This window comes from Myotis yumanensis, unplaced genomic scaffold (genome assembly GCF_028538775.1).
Source record: "Myotis yumanensis isolate MYYU_CA2020_CCGP unplaced genomic scaffold, mMyoYum1.0.hap1 SCAF_17, whole genome shotgun sequence".
Taxonomy (NCBI): Eukaryota; Metazoa; Chordata; class Mammalia; order Chiroptera; family Vespertilionidae; genus Myotis; species Myotis yumanensis.
The window spans coordinates 2,285,326-2,299,925 of NW_027223768.1; the positions used below are offsets into that span (position 1 = coordinate 2,285,326).

General features: G+C 50.4%; 2 protein-coding genes across 4 annotated transcripts in view; one reads left to right on the forward strand and one right to left on the reverse strand.

The window, feature by feature from the left end:
* The window catches only part of FRRS1 (ferric chelate reductase 1), a 34,447-nt gene extending 31,141 nt beyond the window's left edge, over nucleotides 1-3,306 (reverse strand). The window contains exon 1 of the mRNA XM_070396383.1: nucleotides 2,815-3,306. The gene's annotated coding sequence lies outside the window, so the exon portion shown is untranslated. The remainder of the gene's footprint in view (nucleotides 1-2,814) is intronic.
* A 3,249-nt stretch (nucleotides 3,307-6,555) lies between these two features.
* The window catches only part of AGL (amylo-alpha-1,6-glucosidase and 4-alpha-glucanotransferase), a 41,630-nt gene continuing 33,585 nt past the window's right edge, over nucleotides 6,556-14,600 (forward strand). The window contains exons 1-3 of one of the 3 annotated variants that reach the window (XM_070397001.1): nucleotides 6,556-6,812; nucleotides 7,411-7,557; nucleotides 13,650-13,860. In XM_070397001.1, the coding sequence (XP_070253102.1) occupies nucleotides 7,476-7,557; nucleotides 13,650-13,860 (293 nt within the window). In that variant the 5' untranslated portion in view covers nucleotides 6,556-6,812; nucleotides 7,411-7,475. Of the gene's footprint in view, nucleotides 6,813-7,129; nucleotides 7,558-13,649; nucleotides 13,861-14,600 lie in introns of those variants that run through there. The other 2 variants (XM_070397003.1, XM_070397002.1) reach the window with 2 other exon arrangements.

Consider the following 14,600-nt stretch of genomic DNA (forward strand, 5'->3'; position numbering starts at 1 on the left):
TGACAGGACGTGCGGCCTGTGCTCCCGGAATAAACTCTCCAAAGTGCCGATTCATTCCACTTCACCTGGGAGTTTTGCTGCTCGTCCATCCCCTGCAAAAATAATATGCAAGCGGGAAAGTGATTCCCACGGTCGCTGTAAATTGAGAAGAGGGCTTTTTTAAAACCGTAGGCAATTAAAATAGATTGGCCTTTGTAGTTACACCCCTGACCTTTCCTCCGAGTTCACGTGACCGGCAGTGACATATGTCAGTCAAGTGTCCGGGAAACCGGGTGTGTTAGCCACAAAGCTGAGAGTTGAGATGCAGGTACCCCTCACAGATGATACGCCATCTGATTTTATCTTCCCACAATGCACTGTGTGCAACTCAGGTCTGGCTTCGTATCCCTGTGGCCTCCTACTCCGCCCGAGAAGGGCTGTCACCTCAGCTGTTGCGAACTGAATAGGACGTGAGTCGATTGGGCTTTGAAACAAGAAAGCAACCCATGATGGCGGTCAGAGTGCAGCCTCGCTTCACATCCAAACTCAGATATTTCATTTCAACAACAGGGTCGGGTGGCACAGCTGCTCACTTCTGCACGATTTCCAGAACACTCCATATTTACACTTGACAGTAAACTAACTACAGGAAAGTTACTGCGTGTGACGCATTCTCTCTTGAGGAAAGGCGAGGGGAGAAAGGGCAAGGGATATACCGTCTTCCTCTCATTATCTCCCAGGATGTTTCATGGGGGGCTTGCCAACAACAGGCAAAGATCTGCAGCTCTAGGCCGGCCAGTGCGGCTCAGTGGTTGAGCGCTGACCTGTGAACCAGGAGGTCAGGGTTCGATTCCTGGTCAGGCCAGGGCACACTGCCCATGTCTGGGTTCAATCCCCTGGAGGGGGTGTGTAGAGGCAGCCCATCCATGTCTCTCTCTCATTGATGTTTCTCTCTCTCTAGCCTCTCCCTTCCTCTCTCTCTAAAATCAATTAAAAATAAAAGAAGATCTCCAGTTCCAAGTCCTGGGATGAGGGGACGGTACTTTCCCCCCAGGAGCTCCCTGCTGGTAGGGAGGCAGCACATACGTTCCTGTGGGCGCATCCGTCGCATCCTTCCACGTGCAAAGTACTGTTGGGAGACGCTGGCTTGTTCTCCGCCATTTTGAGGTGAGCAAAATGCCCAGAGTCAGCCCTCCACCAACTCTTCACCTGAGCAAACAGCCAACCCAACCACAGCCCCATGTTGGCTGCGTGACTTGCAACGCGCCTGGGGGCCGCCATCTTGAAATGGCAAAGGCCAACCCCTCCCTTTGAATTAGCCAATCAGGAAAGACCGTGCACCTGAGCTCCAATCAAGAGTGAGAGACGGGTCACGTGTGTCAGATTAAAAAGCCGAGGGCCAGGCCTCTCAGTGTGTGGTGTTCCCAGGCCACGTGCGCGCGCCCTTCTGCAGGAGGAAAGGCGTTTGCCTGCTGCCTGGCTCCCGCGTTTGCTCTGTGTTCCACCAGGACCCCTGAATTTGGGGGCTCGCCTTATTTCTTACAAAGGGATCCCCAAATAGCCTCAACAATCTTGAAAAAGGAGAACAAAACGAGAGAGGCCTCATGATTCCTAACTCCAAAACTTACTGCCATGTTCACGATAATGAACTTGGCAATGCTTTCTTGGATACGGCACAAAAAGCACAAAAAATAAAAAATAGACAAACTGGACTTCATGAAAATCTAAATCTGTGCATCAAAGGGCACAATCAGAATGAAAAGGCAACCCACAGAATGGGAGGAAATATTTGCACATTCATTCACATGACAAGAGGTTGATAGCCAGAAAAACAGAGAACTGAATAACAAAAATCCAAACAACTCCATTCAAAAATTGGAAAAAGACTTGAGTAGACAACTCTCCAAAGAAAATATAGGAATAGTTAGTAAGCCCATGAAAGACATTCAACATCACTAATCATTCGGGATTGGCAGATCAAAACACAATGAGGTGCCACCTCACACCTACTGGGGTGACTACTAAAAAAAAAGCAGAACACAGCAAGTGTTGGCAAGGATGTGGAGTAACCTGAACCCTTGTAGACTGCTGATGAGCATGTAGAATGGTACAGCTGCTTTGGAAAACAGTATGATGGTCCCCCTCCCCCAAAAGTTAAAAATAGAATTACCACGCGGCCCAGCACTTCTACCTCTTAGTATTTACCCAGAAGAATTGAAGGCGGGGTCTAGAAGAGTTATCTGCGCAGCAGCATTATCCTCAGCAGCTAAAACGTAGAAGCAACCCATGTCCACAGACTCAAGGATAACCAAAATGTATACAGTACAATGCAATATGATCCGCCATGAGATAGAAGGAAGTCCTGCCATTTGCAACACGAATGGACCTCGAGGGCATTATGCTGAGTGAAATAAGTCCAAGACAAGCACAGTATAAAGTATGATCTCACTTACTAGTATATGTGGAATAAAAAGCTGAGCTCAGTGTCATTGTGAAATCGGGGTAATCATACTGCTGTGTTGGGAACTGAGCTAGTGCATGTGCTGGGCTTAGCACAGCGCCTGGCCCCTCCTACATGCTCGCTGAATATTAGCTGTTACTATTTATAGGGCATATCAGTTTTCAAACCATTTCATACATGTTAGTTTTATATATCCTTAGAAGGGAGAGCCCACGAAGCTTAGGGCCTAGAGCTCAAGGGGTTATGTGACTTGCTTGATGCCTGGAGGAGAACGCTTCCCCTAATTCTGTTTTCTTAAAAGGGCTTCTTCCCTAAACAGACTCCTGGGGCCTCTCCTCCGCAGCCCTCCCTTCCCCGGAGGCAGAGTGACTTACCTGAAAGCTAAATTGGGGAAGAAGAACCGGATGGGCTTGGCTCGCTCTGTCCTTCTTCCTTTGGGGAGTGGCCAGCAGCGAACATGACTCCCCCAGGCCTTCTGCGACTGGGGGTGAGCGGGCCGGTTCTGGGTTTCCTCTGAGCTAGCTCCTTCGGCTCACAGGCAGATCTGAGGCTGGCGTCTCTACCTAGACTTTCCCGGGGGTGAGGGGCGGGGGCAAGTTGGTTGGCTTCGTGGTCTGTGTGCCAATCATGGATCCGCCGCCAAGCCGAGTGACAGAAAACCGAGGGGTTTGTGAAACCTCTCTCCACGGGGTCAAGCATGTTGAGTCATCAGATCCACTTTTTCCTTGGAGACACTCTCCAGAGAGCCTTCCATCCGCCCTCCTGCTTCCAGCGTCTTTATCGCCTTGATAATGACTCAAATGGAGACTCAAGTACCAGGCAAACTGTGGCAGGGGCTACCGGTGACCTGCTCAAATCTATTCTCTCTCCCCTTAATAACAAAACGTGGGTTTGGGTTCGTTTCGTTGCTGCCTAGAGAGAGGGGATTTGTGTGTGTGCCTTGTGACTAAGTCCTGGCTGATAGGCTACACGCAGAAATGCTGTGTGGTGTGTCCAGGAATTCTTAAAGGGAGGAGGCTCGTCCTGCCTTCCTTCTTCCTCGTCCTGTTGCCCAAACTTGGATATGGCCGCTGTGGCTGTGGCTGTGGCTGTGGGTGTCTTCGTACTGTGAGGAGGTCCAGATGCAAGAGCGAGGAAGCTGTGGGCCAGCGAGAGCCTGGCTTCCTGTGACTTGACTGAGCTGCCACACCAGCTCTGAACTGCTAACCTGAAGGCTTCCGTGAGAAACAACCTTATCTCTGACTTAAGCCACTGTTGTTTTGTTATCAGTCCCATAGAAACAGCCTCAAGCCCTCCTTCCCCGGTCCTTTCTCCCCAACCAGACTGCCAGTCTACACCCTTTCATGTCAAACTCGGGAGGGGAGCCAAGATTTCAACAGCAAGTTAAATGTATTTGCAAGGGGGAAATGATTGAGCTTTACATTGGGGGCCAGAGAACTTTAAAAAGCTCTATCCTAAGAACAAGGAAGTGGCCAGAGGTCTTCACTTGGTGGCTGACAGGCCACAACCAAACTCCTGAATCTCACCCTCCAGGCCCGCACCATCTGTCTTCTTCCTCTCTCGCTCCCTGGCAGCGTCTCCCACACTGTCCACCTGGCGGACACCAGCCACCTGAAATGTAGCTCCCGGAATTGAGACAATCGGAAGTGAAAAATACACATCCCACTTCCAAGACTTCACATGAAAAAAAGAATTTGAAATATCTAATTCATAGCCTTTTATATTGATTGCATGCTGAAATCATATTTTCGATAGACCGAGTTAAGTGAAATACATTATTAAAATGTCACCTGTTTCTTTTTTTCTTTCTCTGACGTGGTGACTTGAAAATTTTCAATTACCTCTGGTATATACTGGCACAGTATATTTCTATTGGACAGCAATGTCCTCTCAGGCTAAAAAACATGGGGGCTGTCTTTGTGGGGTTTTTAAAAAATAAATTTTTATTGATTTCAGAGAGAAAAGGAAAGGGAGAGATAGAAACATCAGTGATGAGAGAGAATCATTGATCCGCTGCCTCCTGCACACCCCCTACTGGGGATTGAGTCTGAAACCTGGACATACACTCTGACCTGTAACCAAACCATGACCTCCTGGTTCATACAGAGGTCCATGCTCGACCACTGCACCATGCTGGCTGGGCTGGAACCATCTTTGATTCCTTTCTCTCCCTCGGCAAATTGTGTAGGCTCTGCCTTCAAAATGGGTCCATAATTCAACTTCTCACCACCTCCATTGTTCTACACCAGCCTTGGGCAAACTACGGCCCGCGGGCCGGATCCAGCCCGTTTGAAATGAATAAAACTAAAAAAAAAAAAAAGACCGTACGTACCCTTTTATGTAATGATGTTTACTTTGCATTTATATTAGTTCACACAAACACTCCATCCATGCTTTTGTTCCGGCCCTCCGGTCCAGTTTAAGAACCCACTGTGGCCCTCGAGTCAAAAAGTTTGCCCACCCCTGTCTACACACTTTTCACACACACACACACACACACACACACACACACACATGCGCGCGCCTACCTCTTGTATGGGTATTTGAAACAGCTTCCTAGCTGGTCTCCTTGCCTCCTTCCACACCATACTTGACAGTTTATTTAGCTACCAGAGGCCCAATGCACAAAATTCATGCAAGAGTATAGCCTGCCTTCCCCCGGCTGCCGGCACCAGCTTCCCTCTGGCACGCGGGACCCGAGCTTCCCTCCGGCTGGGTTTATCTGCCTTAAAAGGTGGAGTTCCATGAAGACCGTGACTTTGTTTCCCCGCCGTGTTCCCAGCATCTCTGTGCCTGCCAAAACCGAGGTTCTCGATAATTAGTCATGGGATGAATAAATGAGCTTCGGGTTCCCAATCTCCGTTTTGGACCATCAGACCATTGGTATTGACACAAACATTTCAGTACCCTTTGATTTTAGCCCAATCCTACCCTCGGGCCTACAGTAATTCCACAAAGACCAAAGCAAGATTCTTCTCCACACGCCAAACCTTTTGTCCATTTTCTAACGAGCCTCGGTTGCCCTCAAGACTCTGGAAGATGGGTTCCTTTTCCCTCTAGGTTCCCTAAAATCTCCTTAGGCACCTGGGCCACGTCCTGAACTTCTGGCCTAAAATACAGGGTGTCCCCAACAAATGTCTACACACTTTAACCGCTGATGGCTCAATGTTGAAAATGAAATGTGTTTTAACCAACACTGCCTTTCTAATTATTCAGTGTGTGCATACATTTGCGGGACACCCTACGTGTGCAGCTACCGGCAACAGGGATCCTTGATCTCACAGGATCCTGGGGCTTCAGTGCAGACACTGTGAGGGTGGTTACCTGGCCTCATGGTTGGTTACCTGGCAGGGTGGGTGGTTACCTGGCCCTGTGGTTGGTTATTTGGCAGGGTGGGTGGTTACCGGGCCGGGTGGTTGTTACCTGGCGGTGTGGGTGGTTACCGGGCTGGGTGGGTGGTTACCTGGCGGGGTAGGCGGTTACCTAGCTGTGTGGTTGTTACCTGGCGGGGTGGGTGGTTACCAGGCCGGGTGGTTGGTTACCTGGCCGGGTGGGTGGTTACCGGGCCACCCGCACCCACTAAGTCCTGGGGCTGCATCATTGGGGAGGTGGCCCCGTATTGGGACTACAGATGGGGGACACGTGACAGGGGCTGTAGCCAGGCCCCTCCTTTGAGACGCGGGGAAATCAAGGCTCAGACAACTTGGGACAAGTACACTGAGGCCACGAAATAAATAAAAATAAAAAATAACAGCGAAGACCCCAAACTCATGGAGGAACCGGCCCAGGAAGCCAGGTGGCTGGGCCCCCACCAGCCCGCCCGTCCCCACAGCGACCTCGCGGCCTTCCCCGCGGCTCTGCGGGCTCAAAAGCTCGCGGCTACGACCAGAGAGGCCCAGGGCGGCCGTGCACCTGCCCCCCCGGGGAGAAAAGAGAGGAGCGGCCGGCCTACACGTAGCCACCTCCCCGCCCGGCCGTAGCGCCCACGCTCTCGCGAGACTAGCGGCGCGGCGCCCGCGGAAGTGGGCGAGGAAAGCTGTCCGCCGCCACCCGGGGCCGCAGCACTATAGGTCCGGGGGGGCGACGAGGGTCTCGGCGGGGACCAGCGCGAGGCGGCATCCGGGAGAAGCTCCAGGCCACGCCCACAGCGTCCGGGCCCCGCCCACGGCGCCCTGGCCCCGCCCACCGCTGCTGGGCCCCGGCCCCCTGCGGCCGCCCCTCCCTTTGCCCTTCACGGCGCCCGGCCTGCCTGTGGGGCTCCCGCTGCGCCTGGGCAGCCTGCCTCTCCCGGCGCCGGCCTCCCGTCCCCCCCGACTCCGCTGCCGGGCGCGGGCCCGGCGTGTCCCCGGAGCCGCACGTAGAACCTGCTGGTGTAAGTGCGAGGAATGCCGCGGGCCTCCGGGGGCCGAGCCTTCTTTCTATCTATAGCGCCGCTGCACGTCCGAGGTGCACCGCAGCTATTCCGGGGGCGACAGCTGCCCCGCGGCCCCTCTCCCCATTGGTGGCCGCCGACCCCAATTTGGGAGCCGGGCGACCTCCCACCTGTTCCCTTGGAAGGACTAACCCCTTGGGCAGAGGTGCCATTGGAGCCTTCCAGCCGCTTGGCCTGGGCTGGGACTTCACCCCACCCACCTGCCCGATTCCAGACGCAGTGCTTTGGGGATTTTGTTTGTTTGGTGTTTTTTTTGGGGGGGGGGGGGGGGGCGCGGGTGTTGTTGTTTTTTAATTGTAAGAATATAGAACAATATTTTCGCTTCGGTCATATTGTGTTTCAAGTGTCTAAGTAGCTGTCAGTTTGCCTTCTCTGGTCTTATTCCTAAGACTCGCTCTTTCTCTTTGCTCTGCGAGGGTGAACCGTACTCAGAACATGTAAGTGTGCCTGACAGCCCTGGAGGACTTAGGAGCACGTTGTTCTCTTTATCCTGACTGGTGTGTGTGTGTGTGTGTGTGTGTGTGTGTGTCTGTCTCAGGGGCCGCTCGCTGGACTCCGGAGTCCTCGTTCTGCAGAAAGGCCTCCAGCCCTCCAGCAGCCAGCATGGGGCACAGTAAGCAGATCCGAATTTTACTCCTGAACGACATGGAGAAGCTGGAAAAGACCCTCTTCCGAGTTGAGCAAGGTCAGTGGCCAGTTGTTGGATTCGCTGTGCGTCTTTGAGTTTTTTAATTCGTTGTCAGATTCCATTTTTTAAAACTTGAAGGTGGATGTAATTTCCAAGGACCCTTCGAAACTTGATTTGGGCAGAGGCCGTGCTGTGCTCTAAAAGTGTCAGCAATGCAAGTCGATTGTCGTTGAAAAGATTTGGTATCAGCCCTGTCGGAACCGGGATAAAATAGCCCATTTTCCTTTGCATGCAAACTTCCCCTTAACACAGAAGTTGGTAAATTAATTCCTATGTGTTTTTTTTTCTTTGCCTGTAGCTGTAGTTTGACTCACTTATAGCTCCTACTCTTTTCCTTTACTGGAATTTTGAATTAGCAAAACAGATCACAGCAAAAAGTGAACTATTATTTATGTTTATCCAAAGCCTCTCAACTATGGAGAAGGTAAAAGCTGAAAATAATTTTTTGCCAAATAAAAAGTGAAGTGACTGATCAGATTATGGTGAAATACATTTGAGCTTTTTAAAACATCAAATTATATTTCCATAAGACTAATTCTGTAAATGCTTTATTTTCTTAGACTTTTCAATTTTTAAGCATCGAAAAACATTTCACACTCATTTCTGTTCATGTAATCTGTGAAGTAGAAGTTTCATGTATGGAAAATAAAATGCGACCCCCTTTATTCATGTACCAACGGGACACTGTTACTGGTAAACATGTTGAAGGAGTTATTCCCCTCAATATCTCCAGTTAAATGTTTGAAAAAATGTCAACCATCAGATGTGTTGCCTCCGTGCCAAATCTTCTTCTTCTGCCTTTGGCATCACCAAGCACTCACTCCATTTTTGGCTTTCCTGACTCTGCACTTTTCCGGTTTTGATTTTTTTTTTCTACCCTCTTGAGCAAGCATGTCAAACTCACAGCCTTCGGGCCGCATGTGGCCCATAACCAATATTTTTGTGGCCCAGCCAATATAACGGTATATAAGAAACGTTCTAATAAAAATTTCGTAACTTAACTTTTACAGTATCCTGTTATACATAATTAATAACAAACTACAACGTTCGCTAATGACTGATGGCTATAATCGTGTTGCCTTCATTTCCTTAAGAGCTTTACGCGCAGGCGCACCATTTCTCCCCACTGATACCAGCAGCGAATATTTTAGCAGCCGATGGCCACACCATTAGTCTTGGACTGACTTGTGTGGTGTGCGCAACAGGAAATATTTCGCTTTCGGAGAACAAGAAAAATAGGTTTATTTGCGTGACGCTTATTAATTTGTGCAGTTATTCAGTGTCTGTTAAGTGAATGTTCAAGAAAAAATATTAATTTCTATGAAAAAGTTCTATTATTTTATGTTAACGATGACTCATTTAATTCAGCCCTTTGTATTCAGCATGTCTCTATTGAAATAAACCTGCGTTTCTATGAAAATGGAAGCTTTTGGTTTTGGGGGGCCCACATACACGTAAACCTTGTTTATTTGGCCCATCTTAGCCTTTGAGTTTGACACGCTTGCTCTTGAGTATTTCTGTCAACGTGGTGGTGCCTCCTGCTGTGCCCTCTGGTCCCCATTTTGATTAATTGTGTGTATCTGCAGGGGATCCTGCTGGAGTTGTCCCTTCTCCTGTCTCAAAGGTTTGACACCCTCAGGGCTCCCTCGGAAGAAGGGCTGGGGCTCTGCCTGCCGCTGGGATCTGGCTGGGAGCTGGCGAGGCTCAGGGCCAGAGGAGGGAGCTAGGAAGTGCCTGGCTCGTCTGCTCACAGCCTGTGGGACTGTGGGGAGGTCACATTCGTTCTGAACATCGATTCTTCATCTGTGATGTGAAGGGCTTGCCCTGCTCTCCCACCAGCCTGGGCTTTGAGGCTCCAAACCAATCATAGGTGACTTCCCGGTCCTAAGTCGATGGAAGGCGTTGGTATCGCCACACCTGTCTCTTCTGGCCCTCGGTCCTTGGCTTCAGCCTGGATTAGGCGACAGCGGGCCTTCGGTAGCTCCTCTTGGACGTGCCTAAATCCCAGTCCACAGCCGTCGCTCCCCATTCTCAACCCTTTACTTCCCAGGTCCCTGGCTGATTTTTAGGGATGTCTCCATTTCCCTGGTTTCCAAGGCGACTCTTCTTTGACGATTTCTTTCTCCTTAACTGCAATCTCCCTTTAAACCGTACGGTTTCTTTCCCCACATCTCTGCTTGCCCGTCTGTGTCTCTCCCACATGCCTGACTACGCCTGCTGGGATCGTCTTCCCCTAATCAGCTCTTCCCTTTTTGTTCACCGGCATCTATGAAGTCACACTGAAACACCCCGCCTGGCCCCCAAGGCGGTCTGTCACGAATGCACCGGCCCTGCCACGCCTGTGTCCTTGCTCCCCGTGATCAGTGGCCTGCGCGTGTGCGGTTCCCCGGTGAATTCCCTCCCCGGGGGCTTCCTCCTGCTTGCCCTGACACATCTCCTCCTTGGGGTTCCCCCACGTCTAGTAAATCCCTTTCCTGTCCTTCCCCGTGGTGCCCACCTCTCAGCTTTCGGCTGGAACCCACCCCTCCGGGAAGTTACCGCTGTCTTTGATTTCCTGTGACACAATGGGCGCGGAACGATGACGTGCCGAACCGTGTCGCCGTGTCTGAAAGCGTGTTGGTCTCAGAGTGTCCGACGGGAGTGAATGGTCTGAGGCAGGGACAGGGTGACAAGCCCCGCGGACAGCGGTCAGTAGGTCTCAGCTGCTGGATTGCTCACCCCCAGGTCGGGCAGCAAACATTGGAAACCCAGCCAAGCTACTGACCGGCCTGTGAAGGGTTTATGAACCAGAGCCATGTGGTTGGCTCTAACTCCAGTGAAAACCGGTAATTCACCCAGGTGACCTAAGGGGGATATATCTGCCCCGGCCGGTTGGCTCCATGGATAGAGCATCGGCCTGTGGACTGTGAAGGGTCCCAGGTTCGATTCCGGTCAGGGCACATTCCTGGGTTTCGGGCTCGATCCCCAGTACAGGGCATGCAGGAGGCAGCCGATCTGTCATCATTGATGTTTCTCTCTCTCTCTCTCTCTCTCCCTCTCATTTCCCCTCTGAAATAAAATAAATAAATAAATAAATAAATAAATGGGGATATAGCCAATGTTTTTGTGCAGTAATGATATGATCATATTATTGTAGAAGACAGTTGTGATGTGGAAAATGAGAGAAGAGCATTGGACAGAGGACATCATTGAGAAAGCCATTTTAAAAGCACACCCAGTTAAAGAGAAGGATTTTCCTACATCAGACTTGGAAAAGAAGGGACAGAGTAGGAGACATTTTAAAAGGCATAGAACTTGGCAACCAAGCAGGTATGGAAAAGAAAAACCTGGCAGTTTTTGGTTCTTTCATCTTTAATTGGTCATCAAGTCTTTCTTCATGTTTCTTTCCTTTTCACGGTTCCCTAACGAAGGATTCCAAGCACAAGACCAAATAGCTGCCTTTTCTAGCCAAATCCGGGCCTTTCCCTGTCTTCCTATCACGTTTAGTGGCAGAATAATGAACAAAACCAGGGCTCCCCATACCTGGACGCCTTCCGTCCTTTGTGTATCTCAGCAGTTTTCAGCTTTTGCTGTGTAAATGGAGTGTGGACAAGAGAGATGACTGAGTTGATAGTAATAGTGTAACCGGTCACCTCACTGGTCGCCTGCAGGAGGGCTGCTGGTTGGGGACTAAGATAGCCTCGTCATGTGCGCTGTGACCGGAGCTAATTTTAGCCGGTGCGCGGCTAGCTATGGAGTCTGACACCCTCCGGGCGTTCTAAGCTTCACTTACTGTCTGAGAAGTTTAGTTCCAGGCGCTACGGACTGTGCACCCTTGGGGGAAGCACTGATCTGTCTATTGGGATATAGAAAGAAACTATAGATTCATCTTGCTTTTTTGTTTGTTTTTTCCTCTCTCTCTCCCCCCATACCTACCTATCTATATTTGTGTGTCTTTAATATATTTTTATTGATTTCAGAGAGAAAGAGAGAGGGAGAGAGAGATAGGAACATCAATCACAAGAGAGAAGCATTGACCAACTGCCTCCTGCACGCCCCCCACTGGGGATGGGGCTGCAACCTGGGCATGTGCCCTGGCCAGGAATCAAACCAGCAACCTTCTGGTCCCTGGGACAGTGCCCAACCGACCGAGCCACACTGATCAGGAGCAGGCCATATACTTTCTGCTGCGGCTACTCAGCTCCGCCGTTGTCCCCGGAAAGCAGCCACAGACTCGTCCATAAATGCACGGGCGTGGCCGTGGTCCAGTGGCACTGTATAGACACGGGGGGTAGGTAGGCTGTCGTTTGCCGGCCTTGCTATGTGGTGAGAGCATTTTGAACATGTATGTTAGTAACACTTCTGTCAACAGGCTTGACCCATATAAATGAGTACCTTTCCACTTTAAAAAGTCGATAAAGTTTTCTAGTCTGTTTACAACCTTCCAAATAAGGAATTTCAGTTGCTTTTCAAATGATCTGTTTAGTATATAACTATGGCGCACCTTCTGGTGAGCCTGTAGACACAATTGGTGCATGTCAGGGAAAATATATAGATTTACTAGCACCTTTCAACAAAAACCTGTACGTAACCGGTGAACGGGACTGAAAGGGAACGCCATGGAGAGGACGCAGAGCCGCCAGGGGCGTCTGCCGTGTGGACATGGGAGTCTTTGTGTGGCATTTTTCCAAATCTGAGGCCATTCAACCAAGTGTCCCAATGAACAGAACTTAGAGTCTTCAAATTGCTTTATCAAAAGGTGTTTAAAACTGATGACATGTACTTAACCCCATTTCTTCCAGAGACAGATCTGATCCATATTAACTATTAGTGACAGCTCGGATTTTCCCATGTGTTCATAAATAACATTAGCTCTTTAAAATATTGTTTACTTATCTCTTACCCTTATCTTGCTGTCTTATAATGTACATAATCCATGAAATCCTCAGACATGCATGTTACATGGAAAAATAAATATCCATGTTTGGGGAATGCTTTCCTGGAGACAGACCACGGATCCAGATGCCGGGTTAGCGTGTTTGGATGCCTTCACCTTTGTGCTGGTCCTTGTGTCATCATCAGAGCAATGTTTGCACAAGCTGAGGGGACAGGTTGTCTACATCCGCCCAGACAGCCGGTGTCCGCAGCTTGTCTGTGTTCAGGACACGTTTCCTCTGGGAGGGATTCGGTCATTCCCGCAGAGACGTAGCTATGCAGGATTCGCACAGTCACTGCGCATTGAAACTTCAGATTTCAGGTCTTCAGACGATTACTTCTCAGTTTGTCTTCATAAGCGTCGTGTAGTAACCACCCCCGAGGAGCGGGGATGTAGGCAGTGCTTTGCTGGAATCACTCTCGCGGCTCAGCGCTGATGGGGCCTCGTCCCCGGTCAAGGATGTCGGGCTGGTAGCTTGAGAGGGTCCGTGTCCGACTGGTGAGACCAGGAGGTCAGCAAACCAGAGCTCCTCATCCCCCCACTCCCACCCCCGCACTCCCACCCCAGCCACTTCCTAATCTTCTGTCCCCCCCTCTGGATTCGAACGACATCAACAGGTATCAGGGACTCGGATGCCTCTACAACTCCTGTTCGAGCCCCACTTCTTCCTCTCTAGAGGGGGGCTCCCCTCCGGGAGGCCTGGCTTTCTCCAGATGGTGAGGTAGCTGTGCCATGACACCCCCCACATATGCCATACACTCGGACCCCCAGACCCGCACTTCTCGGTTGGTTGCAGTTTAAAAAATACCAGCCGAGGTCTCGGGTTGCATGCCCACCACTGGGCAGTCAGTTCGGGGCTGGAAGGGGTTGGGGGGGATGGTGTGAAATGGGGTCACGTAAGAACTCGCATACCCCAGCGTAGCCCTGAGAATAGGGATCTGTGTCCAGGGCAGAGGGCAGGGGCAGTGCAGAGCGGACAGTCCTACAACGGGCACTGATGCTAAAATGTGAAATTGAGCGGAATCGGGAGGCAGCGTCGTTCCCAAGACAGCATCACGTCTGTGGCGCTCCGTTGACCATCGCTGAGAAACCGCGGCTTTGTGATACTTGCACTAAAAGCTCTATTGCGCCAGTGGGGTCCTTCAAGTCCTGCAATGATGTGCTTTTCCTTTAGGGTTTGAGCTGCAGTTTCGATTAGGCCCAACGCTCCAGGGAAAAGCAGTCACTGTGCATGCAAACTACCCCTTTCCCGGGCAAGCGTTTCATCGAGAAAAATTCCGCCCCCTGGAATGGCAGCATCCGTCCGGAAGAGAGGATGACTCGGACAAACACTGTGCCCTCCACCTCCAGCAGGCGGGCTCCTTCCACTACTACTTCCTCCAAGGGTGAGCCGGTTCCCAGCGTGGAAAAGGAGCTTCCTTACTCTCTCGCTTAAATGCGTAGAAAGTTGCCTGATTAACCCTGGCGTTGCAGCTTTGACAGGGATTTCTTGAGATGCAAATAGAAAATGGCTCTTCTAGAAAGTGATTGGAAGGCTCATTGCAGAGTCAAAGTATTATTATTATTTCATTTTAAAATGTGTTTGGATTGACTTGAGAGAGAGAGACGAAGGGAGAGGGGGAGAGAGAGAGAGAAACATCGCTGAGAGAGAAACATGGATCGGCTGCCTCCTGCACGCCCTCTACTGGGGATCGAGCCTGCAACCCGGGCATGTGCCCCAACGGGGAATCAAACCAGCAACCTCTCGGTGCATGGGATGATGCTCAACCAACTGAGCCACACCGGCCATGCATTATTGTTATTTTTTTAAATAACAGCTTAAATACCCTAGACCAGGGGTCCTCAAACTTTTTAAACAGGGGGCCAGTTCACTTTCCCTCAGACCGTTGGAGGGCCCAACTATAGTTTAAAAAAAAACTATGAACAAATTCCTATGCACGCTGCACATATCTTATTTTGAAGTAAAAAAACAAAACGGGAACAAATACAATATTTGTATTTGCATGTGGCCCGCGGGCCGTCGTTTGAGGACCCCTGCCCTAGACTTTCTGTGCAACCTGATGATAGGGTGCCACTTACTTGAGTGCCCTTGTTATCACGGACAGGTTTTAGGACACTTATTTTT